The sequence below is a fragment of the Alligator mississippiensis genome, chromosome 8 (genome assembly GCF_030867095.1).
Source record: "Alligator mississippiensis isolate rAllMis1 chromosome 8, rAllMis1, whole genome shotgun sequence".
Lineage (NCBI taxonomy): Eukaryota > Metazoa > Chordata > Crocodylia > Alligatoridae > Alligator > Alligator mississippiensis.
The window spans coordinates 73925197-73940038 of NC_081831.1; the positions used below are offsets into that span (position 1 = coordinate 73925197).

General features: G+C 44.1%; 1 protein-coding gene across 2 annotated transcripts in view; it reads left to right on the forward strand.

The window, feature by feature from the left end:
- RNF128 (ring finger protein 128) overlaps window positions 1–14842 on the forward strand; it is a 59910-nt gene that overhangs the window by 42357 nt on the left and 2711 nt on the right. For both annotated transcript variants that reach the window (XM_059732862.1, XM_014600851.3), the window contains exons 3-6: window positions 7958–8029; window positions 8436–8518; window positions 13136–13232; window positions 13639–13807. In XM_059732862.1, coding sequence (XP_059588845.1) covers window positions 7958–8029; window positions 8436–8518; window positions 13136–13232; window positions 13639–13807 — 421 coding nt within the window. The remainder of the gene's footprint in view (window positions 1–7957; window positions 8030–8435; window positions 8519–13135; window positions 13233–13638; window positions 13808–14842) is intronic.

Consider the following 14842-nt stretch of genomic DNA (forward strand, 5'->3'; position numbering starts at 1 on the left):
AAAGAGTTGTTTCCATAGGGTCCGTGGTCAGAAGTGGGCAGGGGGTGAATATCATCACAGCAGTTTCAGTGGCAAACTCTTTCCCTGGAACTAAAACTAACTCCTTAGCAAGAATGTGCCTGCTTTAACTACCTGTGTAGGCCAATCTTCACACGTAGCCGCTATCCATTCTGGGCAGGCTATACTGATAGAAACAGGTGGTTGAGAAAGAAGGATTAGGCAGAGAGGCAGAGGGACTCTTTGACTAAGCAGCAGCCAAGGATAGGGTATTGTGAATTCCCTAATGGGCTTGGAGTAGAGCTGTTTTATATTTTTTCTTTACCAATACATTTGATAGCAATGTGTCCTTTCTCTCCCCCACCCCACAGTTGCCCTTACATAATCAAGGAGCATTGGGCCGTGCTTCCAGTGAAGTCAAATGAAAGACTGTCAAATTCAAACAGCTTCTTTATACAGCAACAGGGCACCTATCTCTGGAACAAGGACAACTAAAAGGAGGGTGTAGTAGCCAAAGCTACTTCAGCCTGGTCTTTTTTACTGTCATCTCCCAAGATCTTCATCTACAAAGGAAGCTCTTGGTTATGTAAACTGGAAGAGAAGAACTGATCCTTCAGTTTTTATTCTGCGCTGCAAGGCCCATCCAGTCTCAGGCTTGCAAATGATCATCTTGGACCTTGCAAGCTGTGTGTATTCTGCCCTTAAACCGGGGGGCGGGGGGGAAATAAGTCTCTAGTGTGTGCCTTTGGATGAATCGGCTGTCTTCATGAATGCTGATAATATTCTGTCCCCTTCCCTAATTGATTTGGACAAAGAAGGAATAAATCTTCTGTTAGGTTTGTTTTCTTTTCCATGTCTAACTTCATCAGATCTTGAAAGCAAGAAGTAATTGTAAGAGGTGTACTTGGTATCATTTTGGAACCAAGAGTTCTAGTTTTTTGTAAGTAATTGTAAGAGCATTTGATCAGCTGTGGCCAGATGATTGCTTGACATCTTACTGCATGCTGCTGGGATTTGTGGGTACAGCTGATCTGCTTCATTGGGCAAAACGCGTGGCCCATTGTTTTTCAGAGTCAGGTCCTTGTTGCTTCCAGGAACAGCTGGGGCCCAATCCTGAGGGACAACCCTGCGGTGTGTCTCTGAAATAGGGGAGCCCCAGGTTTTCCCATGAGCAAATGAGTGCCTGGGGATCCTGCGATTGCTTCTGCAAATGGAGAAATGGGCAGGTACTTCAGGGGCTCAATCTGCATGCCTCAGGAAGGAGAGTCACTGGGGTGTGCAGGACTGGGCCTCTGAAGCCCTGGGAGCAACTACCCAGGGTGGCTGGAAAATGTAGGCAGCTCCAGGCTGCCTGGGCTCTCCAGCGTTAAAGCAAACAGACATCTGCCACAACATGGGTGCAATGGATTTGTGCCACTGTTGACAACCACAAATGTTGGGCGTTTGTAGTGTGACAAGGGGCATAGACTTATGTTTGCTTAGCCTTTGTGCCGCCATAAAAGTCTTTATGGCGGCACAAAGGTGACCTCTCTTTCCAGCCTGTACTCAGCTGAAAAGCTGGCATCGTAGAAGGGATTTCTGAAAGTGCTATAAAATATACTGGAACTACATTATCTGAATTTCCTGGCTAAGAATGTTGTTATGACTTCTAATCAGAAATCTACAGGCATCTTTGTTTAATGTTTCCTCTTATGCTGTAGAGAAGCTAAGATTCAGGCTGAAAAAATGGCTTTTTTTTTTTTCTTCTTTTTTGTTAAGGGGACTCTAATTGAGCTGTTCAAGATAAAGAGCTAAAACAGTGGGCAAAAGAATTGCTCTCTATTACGAAAAGTGGGTTTGGGGAAGTTGTTTCTCTACCATATGTTGGTAAAGCATCATGTTCTGATGTCCTGTAAAATATACCAAAGAAACAGTTCGGCGCATTTCCCCGCCACCCCCACCTTTTTAAATCATGACTGCTAAAAGCCTTGACGTTACTGGGGAGTAGATAACAAAGCACAGCCCAGCACAATATAATGTCCTGTCCAAGGTATCTTAGTGAACATGGGCTAACGTAGCATGCCAAAAAAAACCAACTAGTGTTTCTGTATTCTTATCTACAGATGTGCCCAAATGCATTTTACACAGTACAGCCATACTCTTGAGAATGAGCCCAACTCCTAATTTTTGTAAGTGGCTGGTTTTCTAACGCACTGAACACTCGATGAATGCTGAATTACAATTTATTTTGTGCAATCATGACTCTAGCAATGATTTGGAAAGACATTGGATACTCATTGGGGTCATCGTGTCGTGTTTTCCTCTCTCCCTTTGGGAGACAGTGTATGTTATCACACCCCCTATGGAAGTAAGCTTTTGAGAGCTGCAAGTCGGTCATTATATATTCAGAATTTCATTTTTCGAGATGTGAATTAAATGCTGAAACAGGAACTGAGGGATTTTTGTTACTGGAGAGGTCGTTGATCTTAATATCAAGTTCCTCAATTTGGCAAATCCAGGTCACTGTGAAGAGACCTAACCAGCTCCAAAGTAAATTGGACATGGTCCATTTGGAATTGGTCCAACTGTATTGACCTTCGAAAGGGTACATTTTGAGCAATGGTAGAAAAGTAAATTTGTAGTCCAGCTTCCTTGTGCCTGCCTGCTAGTAACTTCTCAAAGAAGCACTTTGAAGTACCCTGTGAACAAATTCCCACATTGTTGCCATGATTCACGAGCAGCCTGTTTTCCGTAGTCTCCATTCTACCTCTTCAGCTGCAAATCTCTACCCTTCTCTTGGCATATCCAGTTTTCCAGATTGGCTAGCAATCTAGAGCTTCAGTTCTGGAGGGCACGTATTGTCTCACTTCCTTCTTGATTTCAAACCCTTTTTGGTTCCCCTGTGCAGAATATATGCATAATTGCTATTGTGCGTCTTTTCTGAAAGTTCCTTTTTGAGGGCTTTGTGCAACAAAGCCAACTGATGGGATCAATTGTATACCAGGGTACAGGAGGATGAGGCCATTGTAAGAAGTGGAGCCTTTTTTTGGTATGTCAGATGGCTGGAGAGAGCTGTCACAGTTTGCTAAGCATATACATGTTCAGACCTTGGTGTGTTGAATTCCAAGTTTAAATGAGAAGGATGCAATGGTAAAGTTAGGCGTTGCTTAGCACACAAACCAACTTAAGGATGCAAAACCCGTAAGGAAGTTTCTTGCTGAAGAGCCTGTTTGTATAGCTGGCTCTAAATAGTTTTGTTTGTCTAAATGCATTTCTTCTATATGGTTACACTATTCTGAGTCATAGTTCTGCAGCGTGAATCAGTGTTGGCCGTTGTTCCGATCCTCACTTCTGTTTTTCATTGCCCTCAGACTGTCTCCACAGGACGTAACTACAATGTCCCTTGCTAGAAAGCAATGCATCTGCCTGCTAGTGGATTGGCATATTTTAAATGAACAAGTCTATTACCTTCAAGTTCATCTTGCAAATTAATCAAACCTGAAGAATGAAAGGCATTTGTGTAGGTTGTATCCAGTGCATAAGGAGCTACTTATTGCCGATAGATCTTCTAGTGGTGCCTGGGCTGAAAGTCTTGATGATCCTGTTTTGGAGTTTTTGGGTGGTCAGTTGAAAACAGCAAAGTCAAGCACTCCAGTTAAGAAATCCTAGGATGGAGATTACCTTTGCAGTGTCACTTTGGCTGCTTTGTGTGTTTGCATCACAACACTCTTTAATTACGTTCTCCTGCTCTTTTCCATTGGTTCCTTGTTTCCTCTGTTCAGCATAGACACTGCTGACTGACTGAGCAGCTGCTCAGTGTGTGCTTGCTTGCTTGTTTTAAACCTTTATTCATAATGTATGGCCCATGATTTAAGAAGTGACAGGAAAAGCAAAGGGCTCCAGGAGGGCTCTACCTTGCCAAACTTCCACTTGCTTCAGGAAGGCTTTGAAGCAGTCTTTTGTTTCAACCCAGTGTGAAAAACTTTCCCCCTAAACTTTTTGCTGTTTGTTTGTTTTGATAAAGCTTACAAACTTTGAGCCTAAACTACTTGCATATGGCAGATGTGTAAGTAAATTGAGCAAATGTAATTCTTAGCTCTGCTACCTATATTGTCTATTCTGACCTGACACTGGGTACGTCTGCACGAGACCCTAACTGCACGGTAGCCTAATTCTGCTGCATGATGGCGTGCAGGGCAAAACCCGCGTTTAATATGCTACTGCAGAGTAGTGTTAGGCTACTGCACAGTTGGCACCACTAAAAAGCTATGTGCTGGTGCTACTACGTAGTACATACTACATAGTAGCACCAGTTACTGTGAATTGATTTAGTATTTGGCTTTGCAAGTACTAAACTTAATGCGCAGTAATTACAGAACATTAATAAATGTGTGGATGCACCCAGTGAGTCTAAACTTGTAAGAAGCAGGCTTCATTATGAATATGAGTCTGATAATGGCAGTTGGCAATAACTCTACTTCAAGGACTGTGGAAGTTCAGGACTCCCGTAAAACTGAACGATTTTTCTACTGTTGCTTGACGTCTGCCATATTTCTCAGTTTATCTACAACAAGGAAGGTGGTAGAGAGCACAGATGCTGGCTGAACCCTAGCTATTATCTTTCGGCAAAGAAAATGTCTATTGTAGAGTGATTTTTTTTCAACTAGGGTGCCATGGCCCCAGTTAGCATCGTTAGCTGTGCAAACACGATTCACAAGACAAACCCAGAGATTCCAAATGGGAATTCGTAGTATTAAAAACCTGCTGCCCTGTTGTGAGCTTTCTGAGCTCCTTGCAACAGAATTGCTCTATTTTTCTATAGTAAAAAAAACAAAAACCCCAAGTGAAAACTAAGAGCTGGCATTGTCCAAGGATGGCCCAAGTCTAAAACTCAAAAGACTAGTGGTTCTCAGTAAATTCAGTAGTGACCTCTTGGAGCATCTTCACTGGAAGGTAGATTGTCTGTCAGTGGCAGCTGCATTGTTCCCAAAGATTGCATTGTGTGAGCAGTTGATAGTTTGCTAGGAGAGCAGGGACTACGTGCGTGTGTGTACACTTGTCTCAAAGGATCATGGATGTCTGTGTGCTAGATTGCCCGGCCTGATTTAATAACCCACGTGGAGTCCATGCCTGCTCATTGGCTCTAAGCTTAAAATGTTAAGCAAGAACCTGGCACTGCATAGCACTATATGGCTGAAAACAAAGTAAATGGTAGTAGGAGCTCTTTTTAAGCTAGCGTGGAAATTGAAGATTGACTGGCTTGGGAAACTGTGGCATTACTAGGCTTGAGCTATTAACATTCTCAGCTTGTGGAGCTGTGGTTTTGCAGCAGTTGTTTGTTCTTTCACGCGGCATCTAATCAACACGTTTAATGTCAGGCTAGGCACATTTTATAAAGGGTTGAGCGGCTGTGCCACTAATGCGTAATTTTAGAAGGTGGGGGGGAGAAGAGTGTGAGAATTTTTAACAGAAGTTTAATTTTATTACCACCACTTTTGTTACTTCTAACCAGCTATTAAGTGGGGGAGATGTAGCATCTAGGGCTATCTGGATAGCAATTGCCTCTCAAAGCTCCGCTACCTGAGGGACACAAGCAAAACACTTGTCCCCAGGGTGCTGGTGCAGTATGCAGCCTCCTGTTCTTCCAGCCAACTGTTAACTAATACTGAGCAGTGGCTTAGGTCTTGGTCTGAGTGAAAGCATGTGTGCATTTCAGTAAAGGACTCTGCTCCCAGTGCTATTTGCATTTTGCATTAGAGGCTCAGAACCCAGGGTTCCCTCCCTCTTGGAGGGCACTGCCATCATTGAGCTACAGCTGAGCTCTCCCCACCAGCCCTGTGACTAGGGAGGGGATGAGAATGCTTTCAGGCACTCCTGGGCTTGTCAGGTTGAGGGAACCAAACCCACGTCTCCATTTCATCATTGAATACTCTATCTCGCATATTATGCAAAGGTGAGTTAAAACATCATTCTTTTTTTTTTTTATGAATGAATGAAGGTGTTTGAGTGCATCACACTGACGGACAGCATTGAGTGGGGCATGCACTGTGCACACCTACTGGATGCGGTCTCTAGGGGTACTTGAATACAAAATGCATAGTGGTGAGTGCCAAACTACGTTAGATGGGATACAGGCACCTGAACACTTGGCTCAGCCAAGATGAGGGTGCCCCAGGCACATGTGGTGGTTGACTTCCTCAAGTCAGTTGTGTCTGGTGGGGTGAGGCTGCTGTGAACTGCTTTTTTGTCAATGGGTACATATCTTCTGACCAAGTTTATCTGTGTGTGTCTCGCCCCAGATAGCTGCAGTGATACAGAAATTAAGAGTGTAAACTAATGCCTTCTTCATGAGGCTATGGGAAGCCTGGCCAGTTCAGGCATCAATGATATTGTTTCACATTCTTCTACAATTGTTTTGCATCATATGAAGGCTTAAAAGTGACTTCTTCATGCTAACAAGTTACTTTGAGCAAGCTTATGGGCCTGTGTTAAAATTTCCAGTTACTTCCCACTTCAAGCTCTATCAACTGCCCTTTCTTCAGCTGTCAAACTCCAGAGGCTCCTTGCATCCTTCTGACATTGTACAGTGGTTTTGTATCGTCTCCGCAAAAGCAAGTTTCAGTTAAGAACTAAAAATAAAATATGAACCCTTAAGTGGATGAATCTGTGACGAGACCTCTCAGTGTTAAGTTAACTTTAAGTTTTAGCAGACTTTCCAGGTTGCTGGGGACTTCTACTCAACTTGTCAGCGAAATATAGCTGCGCAGAGCATTGCAATTACAGCGTAGTTGTGGCCACCCAACAGCTTTACATCCCGAAACGTTTCATCACAAGGGAGAGGGTGGTACTATTACTGGCGTTGATGTAACATTCGTGACACTTAAGCAGAAGTACTGGCTCCTATGCTAATTGAACCCTTTTGCCATTACAGTTGGTGAGCAACAGTTGCTAAGCAAGCTAACCTTTCCCTGTCTGGTCATCTGTGCGATTTGGCATCCTGACAATTAAAAACATTGGCTGAAGGGGGCTGCAGGCCCACTTCCTTTCTGGAGTTGCAGCTACCCAGTTGTTCTGCTAGGGCAAGTCTTTGACTTGTACATAGTCTACTAGCAAGGCTAGGGGGCAAAAAGGTTTACGTTAGGTAGATGTAAACCTTGCTCGTGCTACTTTTGGGTCAGTCTCCAGGGAGAATTGTGTGAGTTTTTTTGTTTTTGGGGGTTTTTTTTGTTTTTGTTCTTGCTTGGCACCAATAGCCGGTGCTAGGAAGCTACAGGCTTCAAAGGTATTTGTGTTCATTAATAAAACTGTTTAGAGGGCATGTCAGCAGTTGACAGGTAAAGGACCTTGGCTTTCATCAGGATCCAGGTGACTGCCAAAAAGTCACAATACAAATTCATAGTAATAGGATATATTGACTTCTTATTGTTTGGCTCCAAGCACTCTGCTTTCAGACTGAGTTAATTGAAATCCTTGCCTTTGGCTACATCTGACGTATCTAACCAAGGTACAGTTGTGCATGCTAGAAAATTGAACTGTCTTTGGTTTTGTTTGTTCAGTGAAAATGCTACTCAAAAGAATACGTTTTTAGGGGAAGACTTTGTGGTACATCTCACACATGTTTCTGTAAGTCTGTTCATGGACTTCTGCTTAATTTTTCCCCATATGAATAGAACGGGCATACTTCCTTTTCAGAGATCACATTGCATAAGCCTAGAGAGCAATCAATATACCTGCTGAAATTAAATTATATTGGCTGTTTGCTACAGAAGAGCAATGCCTGTAATTTAACCAGACAAGGTTTCTTGGGTGAATTTGATATCTTTTATTAGACCAACCCAAATCTTCCATCCAGGAAGAGCAAGATTTGGGTTGGTCTAATAAAAGATATCAAATTCACCCAAGGAACCTTGTCTGCCTATGTCCTTAGACCAACACGGCTACAACCCAAACCCCTGTAATTTAACCAGCAATTCTTTTTCAGAGACAACTAAAAGCAGAAGCCAAGAAAGCTATTGGACGGCTACAACTGCGCACACTAAAGCAAGGGGACAAGGTATAGTTGGCAATCTCCATTTTTAGCTTTTGAGCTCCTAAACTATGAGTCTGGATCTAAACTTTCTTTTTGCTACTACTAAAACTGGCTGTCCAAGTATCTTAATATCGCTCTACCCTAATGATTGAGGGGGAGACGGTGCAAATTGAAGCGACTTAAACTAGTGTCTTGTAACGGATATCAACCTACAAACCTGCTTTCTCCCCTTTTTAGCCTAACTGGTATTTTTAAAGTATAGTGTTAGATGCTTATTGCTTCTGTTCAAAATTAGGTCTCTTACCCTGGTAACTGTAAATATTCTGGCATGGGAATTCTTCTAGATGACTGGCTGGATCATATCTAGCACTTAACTGCCACTGTAATGACTGTTTCTTGGGATAGGTAATGACTTGCTCTCTTTGGGTAGGAAACTGGTCCGGATGGTGACAGCTGTGCAGTGTGCATTGAAGCATACAAGCCCAATGAAGTAGTGCGTATCTTAACTTGCAAGTAAGTACCCACCTTAACTCTTGAGTATTTGAAAGGTGTTTATAGAGGCAGTGTTCGCTGTTGATGGTATTTTAGACGTTGGTTATTACTATAGGAATTGCTCAGCAAAAATAGACTTCCATATCCTCCAAGGTTTCGGAGATCAAAAAAGTATGGAGGTATGGTACAATCTACCACTAATAAATGATGGCGGGTTAACAAATAGTTTCAGTTAAACTAGGCCACCCACAAAGCTTGTGAAGGATTTTATAGATTTGTTTTACTGAAAATTTTATACCATCAGAATGAGCGTGCCTCGGCATAAATAGTATGGTTCCAGAAACGTAAACCTTAGACTGGCTCCTGCCAACCTAACTCTTCAAAGTCTAGTTGCAGACCAGTAACCCCACAGTAGCAAAGCTTTTGTTAAAGTCTGTCTTGTGTGCTAGTCTGGTAAGTGTGGCCTGGAGGTAGTAGGCTATGGGTTTGTGTGTTTTGCTTGCTTTTTCCTTCGTAGTTCAACTCCATAGAAAGCAACAATTTCCTCTGCCCTTAGAATAAAGGCAGGACCCAACACCATGTGTTGGCGGTGTTCTTTTTGGTAGCTTGTAACTTGCCTAAGACTACTTTTGGGGGCAAATATTAGCTACAGCAGTTTGGCCTTTCTTTGAGGTAAAATCTAGCTAGTAAACTGAAGCTGGAAGCCTTTTTCAGTTTCGGTCTTGGTCTACAGTCTGTCAGGTTTGAGGAGTTGGGGTGATGTCAGTACAGGTATGTTGGAAGGGGGCTGCCACAGCATTCAAGTGTTGGAAGCTTCAATACAGGTGAGATGACTCAGTGTTGAGGGCAGAGTTGCATGAAATATCGTTCTCACGTGAGGAGGATACAGGCAGTGGTCAGCTGGGAATTGAGTTTGGAAGGAAGGACAGATCACAAGGTAAGGCTGCTTTCTCCTCCCAAGCAGGAGTATCTAATGGATGGAAGCTGGGATCAGCATGGTCTTGCATAAGGTTACAATCTTATGCAAACACGTGCTATGATCTGTTACCACATAGGGGGGTGTCTGTGTTGCCACTGACACGAAGGACTTAAGCTGTTGATGAAAGAAATGAGGAACTGGTCTCCTTCTCAGTCCAATGCTGAACAGTTTAATGGTGACAGCAGATGAGATGAACACGTTTTGCAAAAACACTTCCGTTAAACATTTGTCTTGTTGTGTGGTCATGTTGGCAGTTAGCTTTCAGCAGCTGCCTAGGAGACCTCCTGTAACAATGAGTCGTCTTCTTAGAGTAGAAAGGCAGGTAGACAAGGCTCGTATGCATCCTAAGCAATTGTGCTTGGAGGATGGATCTCTAACTCTTGTAAGGGGATTTAAAAGCAAAACTTGGATAATTGGGTAGAAATACCAATCATCTTAAAACATATTTCAGATGCATAGACTTACTGGGAGGATATTTCTCCTTAATACTGCTTTTCTCAAGTCCAAATGCTCTACCCATTGGCTCTGGTTTAAGAGTATATGTCACTTGAACTCTGCATAGTTTCATAGTATCATAGTAGCTAGAGTCAGGAGGGACCTGAACAGATCATCTAGCCTGACCCCCTGCCACAGGCAGGAATGAATGCTGGGTTCACAAGACCCCAGACAGGTGATTGTCCAACCTCCTCTTGGATTTACCCAAGGGAGGGATGAGGACCACTTCCCTAGGAAGTTGGTTCCAGATTTTGGCCACCCTAACTGTAAAATACTTCCTTCTGATCTCTAACCTAAACCTATTCTCCATCAGCTTATTATCATTGTTCCTCATCACCCCAGGTGGTGCTGGGGAGAAAAGGGCTCTTCCTATTTGCTGATGATCTCCCCTGATGAGCTTGTAGGCAGCCACCAGGTCCCCCCTCAGCCTCCCCTTGCTGTGGCTGAATAGGTTCAGGTCCCTCAGTCTCTCCTGGTAGGGCCTGTCCTGCTGCCCTCTCACCAAGCGGGTGGCCCTCCTCTGAACCCTCTCCAGGCTGGCCACTTCCCTTTTGAAGTGCGGTGCTCAGTACTGGACGCAGCACTCCAACCGCAGCCTGACCAAAGTCACATAGAGGGGGAGCATCACCTCTCTGGACCGGCTTGAGATGCACCTTTGGATGCATGACAGGTATGGCTGGCCTTGCTGGCTGCAGTCTGGCATTGGCGGCTCATGTTCATCTTGGAGTCAATAATGACTCCGAGATCCCTTTCCGCCTCTGTGCTTTCAAGAGGGGAACTCCCCAGCCTGTATGTGTGCTGTAGATTCCTTCTCCCCAGGTGCAGCACCCTGCATTTGTCTATGTTGAACCCCATCCTGTTCTCACCTGCCCACTCTTGTAGTCTGTCTAAATCTAGTTGCAGCCTCTCTCTCCCTTCAAGTGTGCCCACCTCACCCCACATCTTAGTGTCATCAGCAAACTTGGACAGCGTGCTTTCCACCCCCTCTTCCAAGTCACTGATGAAGATGTTAAACAGAAGAGTGCAAAGAGTGGATTCTTAAGAATGATTTCAACTCTGAGCTGTGTTTGTATGGTCCTTGTGTGAGAGAGAGGTTTGTGGTGGACTTCTGACTGCTGGTGTATGAGTGAGTGCTGCAGATGTCCCTTGATATGGGATCAGAGTTGTAATCTGTAGGGGGGTTTTTTCTCTCATGTTGGCACACTGGAAGCCCAGGCTTTTCTGTGCTATTGTGCTACAAAGGCTCTGACTATTTGTTGGTTTAACTTTTCATTTAAGACCAGCTTCTTGTATCAAATATAACTTGGCAAACCCTCACTGGAGATCAAAAAACCCATTTTGGGATGGTAAGCAAAGCACATCTCTAAATGGGCCACCTTGTCTAGTGTTTTCTGTACAGGGGCCCAACAGTAAAGGTAGCGTGGTATTCTTTGCATGCTTCAGCACAGAGTTCTGGCTGGTGATGGTCTGTCTCGCTCTGCCTTGCTGAGTTCGGGTCTGTGTTGAAGGTTGTAAAGGCAAGTCACTTAAAACTAGATCACTGTTAAGTAAGTTTCAATGGATTTTTGCATTCTCATGTCCCATGTCTCCTAAACTGGGTCTGTGGCAAAACTGGTGTACACAGAGGCGTTTCTAGACATACATACTTGTATTAGAGCAGGCGGTGTGCTACATATTCCTTGTACACACCCACTTTCTTTTGTGTGCTTAAAATAAAACACTTGGAGGTGGTGTGCCTCAGGTTGAGGACACAACATTGTTAGCTAAGGTTTCTCCTAGCTTTTGCAGAAGCAAGTGGCATTTAGTCATGTGCTTCTGCATAACAAATATGCTGACCTTAAATCTAGGGCTGAGGTGTAGAATTTCATGTTCACTTGGCTTATACAAATATAGGCGTTATCAGTTTGCAACCTATTGTACACAGATAGGAAGCTATAAGACTGGGCATAACTCAAATAATATACATAATATGCTGACTTGTTCTTGTAAGTGCTACAGGATCTAATAAGCACAAGGTGTGGCAATTACAAGTGAATACAGTTATAAATTAGTCATAGCAAGAACCTATTTAGAGAACTATAGCTCCAAGCAAAGTCATGTAATGCCACTCTGGAGGAGTTGATTTTCATGGCTTTTTCAAAGTAATCTGCATTGCTAGAAGGTGTAAAGATTTCCTCCCCAAATCTCCATGGGGAGCATATTACAAGAGGATTACTTTCAGTTGGCATAGAGCCACAAGTGCCCTACAGTATGGCTGGTTAAGCCCTTCCTGTTTGTTCAAACCTTAGTGAAGGAGATGTCAAGACTATTCAATTTTTTAGCTCTCAACAAATTTCTTATGCTTATGGCCTAGTCCAGTGATGCCCAACCTCTTTCCTTGGTGGGCTGTATGGGCAGTGCTCCATCTGTCTTTGAGCTGGATCCCACTAGTCATCCTGATCTGGCATGGGCACAGTGGGCACCATCTGGTCAACTAGGTTGGGGACTGCCTAGTTACCTTGCCGGGGTCACTTGGCCCCAGCATTCTTTCCTGGCTATGGCAGGGGGTCAGACTTGATGATCTGCTCGGGTCCATCCGACCCTACCCACTGTAAAACCTGGGCCCTGTGGAGGGAAAGAGGGGTGTGGCTTGGTCCCATTTGGGGAGGAGAGCGGGTGTGGCCTGGACCCAACTTGGCCTTGTGGGGAAAGGGGGCATGGCCTGGCCCCAATCCAAATGGGGGGGCATAGCTTCAGTTGTGACTGGCAGCACAGGATTTGGATATTTGGCAGGGGGAAGGTGACCATATTAATGGCCACCATATTCCCCCACTGCTGAATTTCCCACCCCAGGGGGAGCCCCACATGCTGAATTTGGCCCACGGGCAACCCTAGTCAAGTCTATCTAGCGTTCCAGCAATTACTTGTGGTTGCATCGTGAAATGAAGAGACCCCTGAATGGCCCAAGGAGTCCAAGATTAGCATGTGACTGACTAGCTTGCTCCTGCCTGTATTCTGGTAACTGTACTAAACAGAATGCATGTATCAGACCCCTTGAGAGGACCTGTTCAGCACTGTACTGAGCCCCTGGCATGTTTGTAGCAGGGAAGGTTGGTCACCTCTAGTCATGGCAGTGTCAGGAACTAAATGCCACTTGTTTTTTACTTTTTTTTTTCTCCTACCAGTCATCTCTTCCACAAGAACTGTATTGACCCCTGGCTGCTAGAACACAGGACGTGTCCCATGTGCAAGTGTGATATACTCAAGGCTCTGGGAATTGAGGTATGTTGGCATTCCTTCCTAGAGGCATGGACTCCTGGAGCACTATATGCTAATGGTGGGTCACTCCAAAGCTGCAAGGGATAAGCTTTGGGGTTTTGAGTAGTTTCCATAATATGGTGAACCTGTAGCAATGGTAAAGAGGTTGCATCTTCAGGTGGAAACAACTGCTGACTCTGACAGCTTAGTACAATTGTTCTTATGAACAGCTACTGGGACAAATCAAAAGTGCATCAAGCCCACTCTCCTGTCTCTGGTGGTGGCAGTTAGGGGATGCTTCCTAGGAAGAGCATAGAAACCAGGCATGTGTTACGTGAATGAGCAGAGTCCCAGCAATGTTGGGCAAGCTGCATCTTCATAGACCCTCTCCCTACCTTGCTTTCATTTTAAATTGCACAATTTCCCACAGCCAGATATAGAAGATGGAGTGGAGTCCATCCAAGCCACAGCGTCGAACGAAATGCCAACTATCGCTTCAGTCAATGAAGAGGATAATCGGAGTGAGACTGCCTCATCTGGCTATGCCTCAGTACAAGGAACAGATGAACCAGCTCTAGAGGAGCACACTGCTGCGGAGAGTAAGTGTTCAGTTGTCCCACTTGTATCATGCGGCATAAATTCTACTATGCTTCTCAGTTGGTGCAGTGAAAACTCCTCAAACCTTGCCTCCTGAAGTTTATATGCATTTTTATATTGAACCTATACTTCTTATGAAGAAGAACAGTCAGGCTTTTAACAGGTTGTCTGCACTGAAAGAGCAAATACTGCTTCAAATGCAGATAGGGAAGCACCCTCAAAAAAACAAATTGAGAATCCACAGGCTTACTGCTTGAAGTCTCCAGGGCATGTTTGATTTCTCTTCCCCCCACATGCACTCCACTGCTTTTGTAACACTTGCCTGTCAAATATAGTTTCTAAAATATTGCTAAATCTAAATGCTCGAGATGAATTCAGTAGTTGGAGAAGACATCTGGAAAGCTAAAGTAATGTTCCACCAGATGCAATGGAAACGGCAAATGCTTTAAATTGAGTTTCAGAATTTCCAAACTTTAATGGAAAACAACAGGGTGTGACTGACTGTATAAATCTTTTACTGGGCTATTCAAGTTCTCCTCTATAAGGTAATCATACTCTCAAGTTCTTTTGATAAGACCATTCCTCTCTTTAAACAAGAATGAGCTAGAAAATGTAGCAAAATCCCTCTCCTGTGAAATATATCCTTCTTGTCTGGTTTGCACTCTTAACCTTGCTTTGAAATTAAACTAAAGAGTGGCTTAATATTTTGCTGTTGCTCTATACCAGGGGTAGGCAACCCATGGCACGGGTGCCAGTGTGGTGCATGAAAGCATTTTTGCTTGGCACATTCCTTGGGGCGGACAACGGGGAAGGGGCCAGGGCTTCACTGCCACAACAAGGATTGGGCCCCTTGCAGCTCCCCTGCCATCTGCCTCTGGCACGTCAGCATCTTACAAGTCAAGGTTGCAGGTATTTTTAGTGCTCTGCCCAGAAATGTTGCCAACCCTTGCTCTGTCTGGACACTTTTTCTGTCTAAATTCCTCCTTTTTTTTTTTTTTTTCCAATGGATTCTAGTAGGGTGTTAAATGGGAGAAATA